A 13719-nucleotide genomic window follows, 5' to 3' on the forward strand; every position below is an offset into this window, starting at 1 on the left:
GAAAAAGCCCAAATCTGCCGATACCAAGGATTTATTACAAGATCGGTACATTTGGCCTAATGCAATGCGCAGAGGCCTCCTCCCTCACAGTCAGCAGCTGTTGAAAACGAGCTGGCTGCCTGCTGGAGACTGTTGTTGAGCTCTCTCACACACACAGATAGATCTGAATGGAGTTGGACCGGTTGCTTCCAGGCTGGAAAAAATGATTTACGAAATTCTGGAAAAGACTTCCAGAACAGTGCCACTGAAATCACGCGAGAAAAAACACAACAATGCCATTTTTATTCTATTTTGGTGCTGTCATACACACACAAAAACTGAACAACTGCAGCTCAATGCTAGCTACATTGTAATATGTTAACAACAAGTTTGGCTCGTGTCCATCTTGTAGCCTCCTGTTTTAGCCAAACACAGGGAAGGTTAGCTAGCGTTAGCTTGTTAGCCACAAAGCTAACTACTGTATTTGCTGTTAGCTAGCTCTTGTTTGTTAAATACCATTAGTTAGCTTATTGGCAGCCCCCTGTCTATGCGTCGTTATTGCTGCTTAGTGCCCCCTATTTCCAGCACAAACTATGGAGAACATCAGACGCAGTTTACTGCAAAAAAATAACGTCATAAACGGTAAATAAACAAAGGAGAGCCGTGTTGTTGAAGGTGAATTTCAGTGTGGTGGTAATAACTGTCAGGGTTAGCGAGTTCACTGTCACCCATTTGGGCATTCCTCTGCTCATTTGTGAAACAAAGCAAGGTTACAGGACAGGAGAGGCAGCTCAGACTAGATTTACACACACACACACACACGCATACACAATCAACATAATCGCATATGTGTGAGTGAGTGTGTGCGGGTGAGAAAGACAGACCCCCGTCCGCAACAACACAGTGACATATTTGAGCTGAGACCCCTCTGCTGTTGTGACTACTTGCTGGGCTGAGGCAGCTCTCTAACCTTTGTAATGGACCCGCAGGTTGTTCTGTGACAGCCCAATGTAGCTGTATTTATCCTTGGGGCTCCAGGATCGAGGTAAAGGGGTCTCTTCCTCGTTCACAGCCGGGTAGAGCCGCTTCAGTCGCTCGTTCAGCTCGTGCTCCTGGTAGTTAAAAGCAGGATCTCCTAACGGCAGGCTTCCCGCTCCAAGCTCTGCCATGTCGGCCTGTGTTTTGTGTCTTATTGTTCGGTCTTTCTGTCCAAAGCCCCGTGTCAGTCCGCTGGAGCTGTAGGCTGAGAGTGAGAGGGACTGAGGGGAGAAAATAGCAGCGGTGTGACATCCCCGGATAAGCAGCAGAATGTACTGTAGGCTGGAGCAGTGCCCGATGGGTAATGTAGTCCAGCCGCACGCTTTCTGTTATGATACTGTCTCTAGAAATGACTACACAGCTCCACTACCCGTATCCTGGATTTGGGGCTTCCACTGAGAAAGGCAGCTAGGAATTGTAGTTTTTTTAAGATGTAACATTTATAGACTGCTTTTTTTTTAAACAACATTATATAATTTTATATTTATCTCTCATTTTATCCGCATGTGGTAGATGTATTAGAGGAAGTGGAACATAAATATCCGTGCTAGCTGGATAGAAATAAATTAACTGCAAAAAATAAGTTTTTTATGGTGGCGTATGTTACAAAAAATAAACGTAATAATTCTCGTAATTTTGACCGCTTGCGGTGTTATTAACAGCATTTACTTGTATTTACAATACAATAGTTCCTTTTTAAGTACAGTTAATATCAGATATTTTAAAACAAGGTGACATTAACTTCTACCAAAGTCATTTTTCTGGTAAGAAATCTTTACTCAAGTACCATGGCTTTCAGGGACTTCGTACACCACTCAGTCTAAATATAGCGATATTGATATTATTGGTAATACGATTTTAAGATAAATAAGGTTCAATGGACACAGATGTGTGAGAAGTAGTAAATACTATGATCTGTGAATGAATTGTAAATATTTATATATAGTTGTGTATTTCTGTAGGCTGGTACATGTATGACAAGAATTAATACTTAAAAGAGAGTTATTGATTTAATTATTGAACAAAGAGGTAGGATTAAACAAGTTTACACGACCTCCTGATCCTTTTCCAACATGCAAATTGAAGCTAAGTGTATTTATTTTATTTATTTAATTTGAAAATAATAGTTTCTCGCGTAGATTTAAGCATATCTCCTATGCTATTATATTTTTGGAAGTTGCAGTTTTATACGGTATTTATACATTTGTTTATTTTTTATCACATACTCTATGTTTTTAGAGTCAGGGGTAAATGATAACTACATACGCGTTTAAAAAAGTTGCAGTTCACCGTTGTTCGAAACACTATTTCTATATTTTCTATTTAAGAGGAAACTTTTCCTCTTATACAATTTGAAAACTAGTTAGGCGCGCCACAGTCAACTATGTGGGTCCTGCTGCGCGCTCCGTCCTGGTTACCATGGAAACCCAGTTACAACGCTGTGAGCTGTGATGCTAAAGTTAACCTTGAGCTAACCGGACCAAATTCAGGGCAGGTCGTTTTATCATTTAGCCTTAAATAGCTGCTAGAGATGTCACCATATAAAGACAATAAATTTCCACCGTTAACGCCGTCACAAAAACAAAGGCAAGTGATTAAAATATAGTCATTTAGCGAAAATGTTAAAACTTTTATTGTAACAAATTAGCTAGCTAGCTATCACTTAATTACAATGTTCAATGTAATTTTGCTCTGTTCGTTTTGTTTCAGAGTTACATTTGACCGCAGACTTAAACATGTCACTGCCCAGAAATCAGAGGAAGGGCGAGATGGAGAAAATACTGATGTTGCTTCTGTCCAACCTGCAGCAAGAAAGGTAAGGGACTGTTCTCTACTTGTCAGAGAAGTACGCTGGACTGGGTGTGATTTTTTTTTTTTAAATCTCGACCGTCCATGAAGTTACAAGCTGTTTCCAAAATAATAATAATAATAATAGTTACAGTCTTATTATTATTCAAATCTATATTTTACACCAATGCAATGAGCAAGAAAAAAAGTAACTATTATGTTGTGATTATAAATGTGACAATGATTTTGTCAATTTTTTAAAATCATGAAAATAGAATTGGTAATAAGACACTATATTTAGCTTTTTTCCTTAAGGATGTTGTGCAGTATAAGTAAGTTGTAACAAAACGTTTTGAGGATGGAAGTTACCAAAGCTAAAAAATAAAATAAAATAAATGATGATGAATAATAATGCATGCAAGTTTTTACTATTTCTGACTATGATAACCAGTGGGATTTTGACGTTTTTAAACAACAGCAACAAAACAAAAAAAACACAAAAAATGTGCCTTTCAAACCTGCTGGTGGTATTTGGGGTTCAGAGGGAATTTTAAAAAATCCAAAATACAACCGTTTAAAGTTGTATGCCCTTCCCTAAGCCAAAATATGAAACATAAACCTTCCCCAATGCATACAAATACTTAAAATGCCTCCTCTGTTTTGCACCATCCACCAAAAATACAAACAGTCCCTAAGCAAACCAGGTAGCGAGCTACAGGTCCATCAAACCTGGCAGAATGTCACTCATGAAAAACCCACTTTATATTATGGAATATTTGATTGCTGTTATTTGATAATGTCTTATTATCGAAACACTGTGTGTGTGTGTGTGTGTGTGGGTGTGGGTGGGTGTCTATGTGTGTGTGTGTGTGTGTGTGTGTGTGTGTAATAAACCCTGTAGTTGTGCTGGACAGGTGGCACTTACATTTATGCAGGCTCAGGGAGAAAGCCTCAACTGCTGATGCACCTGGAGAGCTACATGAACAAGGAGCTGCATACTATCAGCTCCCATGAGCCGAACTTTCTGGAACTAAAACTACAGGTGTTGTGTTTTTGTTTGGTTTTGAGGGGGGGCAATATAACCAGAGGAGCTACCATACACACATGTTCTTGTCAAAGAGAGTACTCATATCATAATCTGCTCCGGCCACAGGTCTACCGTGATGTCTTCAGTTGTTTCATCAGAGAGTTCAAAACCTACCAACCTCTTCTTTCTGCCATCAAAAAGGAATATGAAAACACTTTAGGTCAGTGCCTTTATGCTGAATCATGTTTTGATTATGTTTAATGTGGAACTTATTTTCTATCATTGATTGACCCTTTGAAACCTGGAGCAACATCACTTTCCTTGAGATATTTTCAAATGCCTTTCACAAGTTTTTAAACCCTTGAACCCAGAGCAAACTGTTGTGATTGCTTTCAAAAAACATTGGACAAAAATTCTTATTAAAAAATATATTTTCCTTCTTCCCATGTTTATCAAAGAAATAAAGCCAATTTGCCCAGGTTTTAAAGGGTTAATCTCTCAGTTATTTTTGCACTGTATCCATTAATCATTCAGCCTCTAAAATGTGTCGCATAATGACATGTCCCTATCACAAAATCTCATATCCTGAAGGGATTGATGCCTTCAAAATGCTCAATCATTTACTTTTTACTTTACTTAACAATTGTCTTGGGTCTATAGTTTCCTGATCCATCATTTTAATGCAGCTTACATCTGTTCAGCATATCAGCAGGATCAAATCCGAGAGCTGGAACCACTGCGATCCCATCTGAGGCTGGTAACAGAGGAATGTGACAGGAAGATTCAAGCTCGCTGGGCAGAGGAGCAGACTGAGATTGGAGCCTTGAAAAGGGAGAAGCAGCAACTGCAAAGGGACATTGAGGCCATGAGGGAGAAAGAAAAGGCCATGCAGGCTGTGGTACATGTTCTAACCACTATTTATTCATTTGTTATTCATGTGACTTTTTAAGGTCATTCAACTTTGTGTGACCAATTTCCACATTAATCCTTAGAACCTGATCGACATTAGTTTTGTTGTGCTTCTTTCAGATGCATTTCACAGACATTGGCAAGGCAATAAGCAACTTGGCAAGTAATGTCACAAAAAAATGGCATTATATATTGAAAATGATGTTACATCAAATATATTTTATTTTATTTCAGGTAATTTTCCTGCAACCTTTTTTATTTATTTTTGTGCACATTTTTGGGCCATTTCTTGTTAAGTTGCTCATTGCCCTCTTCCCATGTTTTTGAAATAAATCAAGCCAATTTGCTCAATTTCAAAGGGTTAATTCCTTCTCTTAAATATGATATTTCATTTCATTTATTCATTTCATGTATTTGAACATTTCTATAAAAAAGCTGTTAAGGATCACAGGTAGAGATCCCTTTATCCCCCAAAAATGATTTGTTTGTGATTCTGTTCCGATAGTGAGGTCAATGGTAAATTACCACTATGTTTTCTCACCCACCTCACTATCCTCTATTCCTTTCCAGGTGGATCATCTGCAGTCTGAACTCTCCAACCAGTATCTGCAGTATCGAGAGGAGCGTGATGCCCGCAAGTTGCTGATCTGGCAGCTTAATGACCTAAGAAGAGGATCTGTGAAGGAGGAGCATCCTGCAGATGAAAATACAGGTAGAGCTGCAACTCTAGTATAGCTTATACGCTGTCTTGCTTCAGTCCTCTCATTTAACTCTCATTAAGAAAGCAAATAGCAAAGGCATATTTCCCAAAAAATGCTAAGCAAAAAATTAGCAATACCTTTAATATTAGGAAATTTAAAACAAAAGACTCCAAACCAACCAGATCTTTAAATGATAAATATCTAAAATTAAGGGACCGTTCGTTATTTATGAGGGCGGCAGCAAGCAAATGAAATGGGGGCGGGTCAAGGAGTTTTTTAGGCAGTGGTCCCAACTATCTAACAAGAGATCCATACACTGTTTTAAAAGCTGCCAGGAAATTTTAATTGTGCAATGTATCATTCTAATAGAGATCTTCGTCACGCATTTTCAAATTCAAATTTGGATTTGAAAATGTTCAACGAAGATCTCTGGTACATCGAAACATTGCACAATTAAAATTTACAGGGAGCTTTTAAAACAGTGTGCGGTTCTTTTGTTTAATTCTTGCCTTTGTTTGATTTTTTGATCTAGCACCTGTAAAGGTCCTTTAGATGTGCATGCCCTACACCTTGCTTTCAGTTCAGTTCAGTTCAGAGCTTTTAATGTAAGGTTGAAAACAGCACCACTACAAAATGTGGGATTTTTTTTTGGTGTGGCTGGTTGGCTCTGGAATTAAGTGCACCAGGTGGTGTATTAAGGAAGCTCAGGAGGCAGAGGTCTGTGCAAAAAAAGGCAGTAATTTATAAACTAAACTTGCAACAGAAACAGGAGAGCAAAAGTCCCAGGAAACTTAGCCAAAACAATTAAGGCAAAATCAACTGAAAAGAAAAACCACAGCCTCTCAGCAAGCTGCAAACAAAAAAATCATCCAACCCCAGTCACAGCCCAGGTGTCCTAATAACCCCACCTGGGCCCACTCTGATTGGACTTGGATGAGTGCCAGAGGGTTAGGGTAAACCAGGAGAGGAAAATAACCATCAGACACGTCCTAGAGGTCAATTTCAGTATTTGGTTGGCAAACGTTAAACAGTTATACCAGAATCACTTCTTAGTTATGCCTAGGGTGATCCCCACCCCCCCTTTTTCCAGGCGGCGGAACCCCCCCCCCCCCGCAAAACATACTTATTATAAAAAAAATGCAACAAGAAACACAAAACCTGGTTTATAAAATCCCAATTTTGAGTCATTTCAGTTGGCACAATAGAGAGAAAACACTTAATTGGCAGCTTCAGTCTGACTAGCAGGACGCAGGTGTCCTAATCAAGCCTGACGTCAGTGACTGCTATTGGGGCGATCGGGGCATGGGGAAGGGTAAGGGGTGAACCCTTTCACATCCCTCAAGAGGAAATTTGATCTAAAACTATATAAAAATACAATAAACAGGCACATAGAACATCACAGCAGCACACAACTAAACTCTAAGCAATCCCAATCAGCAGTAAAAGCTGAAGTAAAACTATCGATGAAGGTCATCTAAAAGTGTCAACTTGTTATCTCCCACCTCCACCTAAACCTTACCGGACCTAATGAACAGTCAAACAGCCCCTAAGCATATTTTGGTCTGAATTTTTTTCATCGTTAAAGAAGAGTCTAAGGACCCTGTGGAGCTGCAGCTCGCTCTGAAGGTGTGTCGCAAGGACCTTACTAAAGCCCAGGAGGACCTTAACAGGATGAAGGCAGACTACTGGGATGTCGTGCCAAGACGCAACTGGGACACTCTGGAACAAACACACAAACAAAGCCTTCTGCAGGTGGCATATAGACAAATATACTGTCCACACAGTACATACCTCCTTTCACATAAATACACGCAAATGCATAATTTCAAATCCTAATAGTCTTTACCGTGGTCTTGTTTTTCTATTTTTCGGGCTGTCCAGTTGAAGACACTGCAGGGTGAATTTGATCAGTTGAAGAGTGAGTATGATTCCCTGATGAAGCAGCGCAGAAGAGGCAGTATGAAGACACATGACCCACATGACCCCAGCACTGTGCAGGTACATTATAATACCCCGTGGATTAAATGTGGGCAAAATATGTTGATATCATTGCAGAGTTTTGTCACCAAATATACAGTAAAGGTATATTATTTATCTGCTTAGCTAATTAATTTGTTAGCAATCGCAAAACACTCTGAAGAGTCATAACATTTAACCTAAACAGTTAAATCTATGTTAGGGATACTCCGCTTGCTTTGCTTGGTGGCAACTTTTGCAAAATGAAAGGGGGGCAAGGCCAGTCGCAGCAGCCCCAAACATGTTTGTAGGATTTTGGGACTTTTCTAGGATTTTTGTATGTTTTTAGGATTATAGCACATTTGTAGGATTTTAACATGTTTCTAAGATTTTAGGACATTTTTTAGCATTTCAGGACATTTCTAGGATTTTAGGACATTAGGGGCATTTTGTTTTGATTAACAAGCTCTATTTTGGTGCCATTATGGCCACTAAGAGTACAAAAACAATTCACAGTGTGAATCTCTTTCTTTTTATTGTGAATTAGAAAATGGCCAGGGGGGCACCTGGCACCCCATCATGGCCAGATTTACCCGCAGGCCGTAAGTTGAGTATCTCCAGTCTATGTGCACAGATTTGTTTTGATGAGTTATACTAACCTCGGTGAAAGAAATATGGCTCATTTGCTTTCTGCCAGGAGTCATTTGAAAAGGATTTATAGCACCATCATCTCTTCATGTCTTCAGTATGAAGCTGGTGACAGATAGCTAAGCTGAGTTTAGCTTGGTTTAGCTCAGCGTAAAGAGTGGAAACAGGGAATGCTAGCCTGACTTTGTCCAAAGGTAGATAAAGATCCAATTCATGCTAACTGTTTCCTCTTGATTTATTACTGACGCTAAGCTCACCATTTACTGGCTCCATGCTTCATAGTAAACTACCAGATACGGGAGTGGTATCACTCTTGGCAAAAAAGGTGAATATGCATTTTTAAAAACTGTTTCTTGTTTTTCAGAGGGATGAGAGTGTGTCCCAAGGGCAAAACCAGACTCTGTCCAGCCACCTTAAAGAGCCAATCGTCTCTGATGCCCCTGAGAGCAGCACACCCACTGTCCAGGAGATCAGGTGATATAAATAGATGCACACACACAATCCTTGTCAAATCAGTTTTATTCATATATCTGGAAATCACAAACTTGCCTTCAAGGACATTGTAATCTGTACAACATGTGACACCTTCTATCCTTAAACCTTCGAACCAGATAAGGAAAATGCAAATAAACCCTGTGGTAGAAAATAGAGTTTTTGTTCTCAATGACTCAGAATTCCTTCAGAATTTGTCTTTTATGTATATTCACATATGTACAGGGCGGCCCTGAGGACAGCAGTCCCTCTGAAGTCAGATGAGGAAATAGATGAACTTGTGGCCCCGACTCAAAGAGAACCAGACAGCAGCAATGACACCGTCTCCTCTCAGAGACTCCACAGCCTGGTACGTACCAGCAGAGGTTTCACTGTCTTTTTAGGCTGATTTTAGATCATATAAATCAATAAATGTTATCCAAATCTTGCGTCTGCAGCCACTCCAAAATCTGTGTTCTCTCGTGTGATGGAAACACTGGATGATTCCTAGATATTTACAGAAATTTTGGGCACCTAGACCAAGGTAGACACCTCAGTGAAGCGATGTCAAATACAGTGCATTCAGGCAGTTTTCAAACCCTTTCACTTTTTTTCACATTTTACTGTATGGTGCAACCTTTTTACAAAAATTGCTTATATTCATTTTTTGCCCTATCAAGAACCCCGTAATGACAAAGCAAAAATAGGATATAAGAATTCAATCCAGCTTTATTATCATTTTGCTATACATTAACATGCAGAGCAGAATGAAAGAGTGTTTCTCAGAGATCCTAGGTGCAAAATATAAAGATAAATGACATTAAACACTAAAAACATGCTCGCTATCAGTAATAACAATTTAATTTAAAATACAGTCCCTGAAAATAATGTAAAATAAAACAGGTGCCATGTACAGGATTGCACCTTTGGTTTATCTCCAGAGGGGCTCCAGGTATGTTAGTCCAACTTCAAAAATTTGATTTGGTGTGATTTCAGTCACACTAACATGTTTACATATATTTAAAAATCCAGCTTTAGTTGGACTAAAACAATAATTCACCTTTTTCAACTTTTTTGTACTGATTGTGTTTTCATTACCTTAGAATGAGCTGTTTATATCTGCATGTGGAGCAGATCCTCTTCTGTGGAATCTTTTTCTTTCCTTTTTGTCATTACTGTAATTTAATTGTTATTTACAACATCTGTTGCGCGTCTGTCCATCCTGGAGGAGGAATCCCTTCTCGGTCGCTCTTCCTGCAGTTTTTACCACCCCTCCCCCTCCCTAAGCCCTCTGAGGCAAACTGTGTTTTGTGATTTATAAATTGAATAGAACTGAATTTAAATTGTTCAACAGTAGCCCAGAATGGACAAATAAAACACGTTTGCACTTTCACGTCAGCCGCCGTAGTTTTCCTACACGCTTGGCACACACAAGAGAAGCAAAAACACCTCTAGATGGTTCTAAATCCTACACAATGGACCTTTTAACAGATATTTTTCACAACACACACTTTGACTTGTCAAAAAAGGAAAAGCACAGGTGAGATTGATAACATTAATAATGGCTCATTTTAATTAAGTGTCCCAGTGAGCTATTGTAGTGAGCCAATATGCACAGCACCAGGGTCTCCCCACGTGGAATGCAGCTGTTATTAATGTTATCAAATACACCTGTGCTTTTACTACTACGACATGTCAAAATGTTTACAGGGGTCTGTTTAGCTCAGGAGCCTCTCATTTCTCCTCATCATCAATGAGGTGTTTCTACAGCTTGACTGGAGGCCACCTGTGGTAAATTCAGTTGATTGGACCTCATTTAGAGAGGCACTCACTTGTCTGTATAGAGTCTAATTGCATAAGGCTGCTATGTAATAAAAGGTGAAGGTGTTCGAATACTCCTTTTTTAAGGGTTTGAATAGCCTTCCACTCACTCTCTAAGACTTTGCTCTCTTGATCTTTATGCTTCCACAGCCGGCAGAATCAAGTGTGGCCCTTTTACCTCCAGTTTTTGAAGAATCAAAAGAAAATTCTGCATCAACTCACCTTCCAGCCAGTGACTGATATTATGTTGTAGTACTGAGTTTACTGATAATTAAGAAGTGGCCTGACTTGCAAGCTAAACAACATGTTAGAAAAAATGGTGTGGGAGACCTTAATTCACAAATGTCCCCTGCAGCACATTTTCAAACAAATGCAAATATGCACAGTAATACTGTAATATCATTATCTGCTATCGCTGACTTAAAATTGTGCCATTTACCTCCTTAGTAATGGAAGTTGCTGCAGAAGTCTCAAGATCTGAGCCTCAGTCTAGGAAATGCTTTGTGATTTCAGTAATCTGCCAAATACAACTGATCAAATTAGAAATAAATCACTATAAATCTATGATAGTCGTTCAAATGGCTTGTTTTGTATGTTTCTTGCATTCTTTAAGTTGTTCATCACAACTTAAAATACCTTTAATTTAATATTTTCCAGTATATAGTTATTGTTCATTAAATAAGGTGTTAGATTATTTGGTACTTGTAGGTTTTCTACCTCTTGAGCAAAAGTGAATGCCACAGCTCCTTTTCTCTGTTTTCTCTGGTCATATAGCACTGTTTATGCATTGCATAAACAGTCCAGTTTTGTGAAAAGAGCAGCAGTGAAATACTTCTTTAAGGTACAGAGAACTGTGAGATCAGAGGTGAAGAGCCAGGTAGACGGCATGTCAGTGCGTGTAGACTGGTTTGAGTTAGAGTTGGACTATCTTGAAAACAAGATACAGACTGACATTGAGAAGAAAGAGGTAATGCTGGAAAAACAGATGTATTTATGTGTCAGGCAATGCAAGACAAATCAGTTGATACTCAAGACATGCTGCTTTGGCCACCTCTTTACACTTTAAACTCTGACAAGACAAGCTTTAATTGCCTTGAAATAAAGCTATTCTGATGTCATGTTCAATTCATATCTATATCTTAGGTTTACTTAAAATGTTGTTGTATTTACTTCTTTTTGTGAAGTCAACTTTAAAATCACACGTGGAATTAACTTCTTTGTAAGTGATAGCAACTTAAACAAATCAAGTTAGTCTGACTTCAATTAACTTGTGTTTACTATTTAGGAAAATTATTGTGTTTGATAAATAAAGTAAGCAGAACAAAGAATGATTAGTTTACTGGGTTATTTTCACTTTAACAAAATGCCTTTCTGAACATCTTGAGACAAGACCGTCATTTGTATGAAACAAACAAAATTATGCAATCAAAAAGCCTTGTAAAAAAATCTTTAAAAAAAAAAGTTATTCAGACGAAGTATTTCTCCTTGACCCTACATAGCATTGCAAATAATGTACATCATTCTTTATAGATTACCACTTTTTAACATATGAAGAGCATTTTTGTTTTTATTTTTATTTTTTTCTGTTTTTTTCTTTCTCTCTCTCTCTTTTGCTCTGTGTTAATATAATAATTTTACGTTTCGTTACCTTGCATGACCTTGCGTTACGTTATGTGCTATATGATTGCAAAAAGAAGTATTTTGCAGAATTAAAACAATATTACAATATCTTCATAGAAAATATTGTGGAAAAAAATGTAACAATTTGGTATAAAATAAACATAGATGAAAACTAATAGTCATATTTACCTACCTTTATGAGGGCAGTTGGTTTCCTAGATATATATACGTAAGATCAGCATGTGAGTTTACAGCGTACCTAACCTTCAGTGCATGTCTCAGTTAATAAAAACAAGCAAACTTACCTTTTTCCAGTTGAGAAAAATGATGAAACTGCTTACAAATTCTCGTCCCAATTCAATGAATTTGATTTTGGCTCACGGTAGAAGTACTGTTTTGTTGCATAACAAAGGTCAAGTAACAAATCACTGGTGGGATGACTCTCAACAACAAATCTAGCAACCGCTGGATTATCAGAAAATCGTACTTCTACAATAGCAATATTTGGATTAAGATATAGAGAGAGTAGTTTATATACTAATTCACAGTTCTGTTTTCACACTAACTTTCTTACACCACGGCCTGTGACACATTAACAGGCCACACTGTTCGTTCTTGTGTGTGTGAAGCATAGTTGGGTTGTGTTACAGTTCCAGTGGTATATGAGACTAGATCTGCATAAAGAAAGGCGGGCCTCAAAGGCCCTTTAAGTTCATGGCCTGGGGAAAGAGATTAATGAATGTGCTGTTAATGATAAAGGGGCCACCCCAGATAAACCCCTTTGAGTTATAAGCAGTAATCCTTAAATGCTGTAAAAAGTCATTTTGTGTCATTTTTTATTCTATTGTGAAGAAATTTTGCATCTTTTTTGGTGTTTTTGTTTCTTTTTGTAGTTATTTTGTGTCCCTTCGCAGATCTTTTGCATTTGTTTTGAGGTGTCTTTGTGTCTTTTCCTGGTTGCTATCTATTAATCTGAAGGGGGGTGGGGGTATTTGGGGTATTTGTTAAATATACAAAAGCTCCAACTCTCCACAGCAGAAGTCACTAACTGCACTTTCTGATGGGCTAGCTGCTGCATGCTCAGTGAGCAGACTAGGTCAAATGCACGCAAGTTTTAGACTGTCAGAGGGACTCCCAAGGACATGAACCACACGCATGTCCACAGATATAATTAAGCCATATATTAGTGAGGTGAGAAAGTTGGTGTAGAAGTCAATGGTCTGATCAAGCACCTGTTTGGGCAGTTTGCTGAGGAAGAGATCCAGATTAGGGTGGAGGTGTTATTAAGCCACACCCTAACAACCCTCTTTGAGAAGATGCCAAAAATTAGGTAAGAAATTCTTCATGCAATTGTGTCCAGCAATCCTCGAATGAGAAATGAAATATGAATTACACAGAGGGAACTAAAATATTTTTTAGGGTATGTTTTAGTTACTTATTGCTATTAATGTGTGACAGAAGTTTTCTCCCTGGCAGTTTGCCTTACAGCAACAAGTCAGGAGTGAATTAGTGAACCAAAGTCAGATTCTTTATCACAGTTTAGAAACAGTCTAAAAGTTGTTTGGTGCTGGGCAGCTTGTGTACAGTAGATTCATTGCTTTTGGAAGGACTCAACACCAATCGAAGTATCAATATGTTACCTAAATTGTACATAACTACAGTACATGAGAAATATATTTTCCACCACTTATGGCAGAATGCAAATTTAACATAAATGTATTAACAGAGGGTACTTGTGCCCACAAACTCAGCCAGAAACCT

The 13719-nt window shown here is 38.4% G+C and overlaps 2 protein-coding genes across 2 annotated transcripts in view; one reads left to right on the forward strand and one right to left on the reverse strand.

Moving 5' to 3' along the window:
- ranbp10 (RAN binding protein 10) overlaps positions 1-1293 on the reverse strand; it is a 47818-nt gene extending 46525 nt beyond the window's left edge. The window contains exon 1 of the mRNA XM_042496123.1: positions 950-1293. Coding sequence (XP_042352057.1) covers positions 950-1148 — 199 coding nt within the window. The 5' untranslated portion in view covers positions 1149-1293. The remainder of the gene's footprint in view (positions 1-949) is intronic.
- Positions 1294-2742: 1449 nt separating this feature from the next.
- Positions 2743-10597, forward strand: tsnaxip1 (translin-associated factor X interacting protein 1). Its single transcript, XM_042495422.1, has 10 exons — positions 2743-2833; positions 3707-3847; positions 3959-4052; positions 4534-4730; positions 5312-5453; positions 7028-7194; positions 7324-7440; positions 8411-8520; positions 8764-8887; positions 10489-10597. Exons 2-10 carry the CDS (start codon positions 3767-3769, stop codon positions 10576-10578), a joined length of 1122 nt encoding a protein of 373 aa, XP_042351356.1. The 5' UTR covers positions 2743-2833; positions 3707-3766; the 3' UTR covers positions 10579-10597.
- The last annotated feature ends 3122 nt before the right edge of the window (positions 10598-13719 follow it).

This window comes from Plectropomus leopardus, chromosome 11 (genome assembly GCF_008729295.1).
Source record: "Plectropomus leopardus isolate mb chromosome 11, YSFRI_Pleo_2.0, whole genome shotgun sequence".
Lineage (NCBI taxonomy): Eukaryota > Metazoa > Chordata > Actinopteri > Perciformes > Serranidae > Plectropomus > Plectropomus leopardus.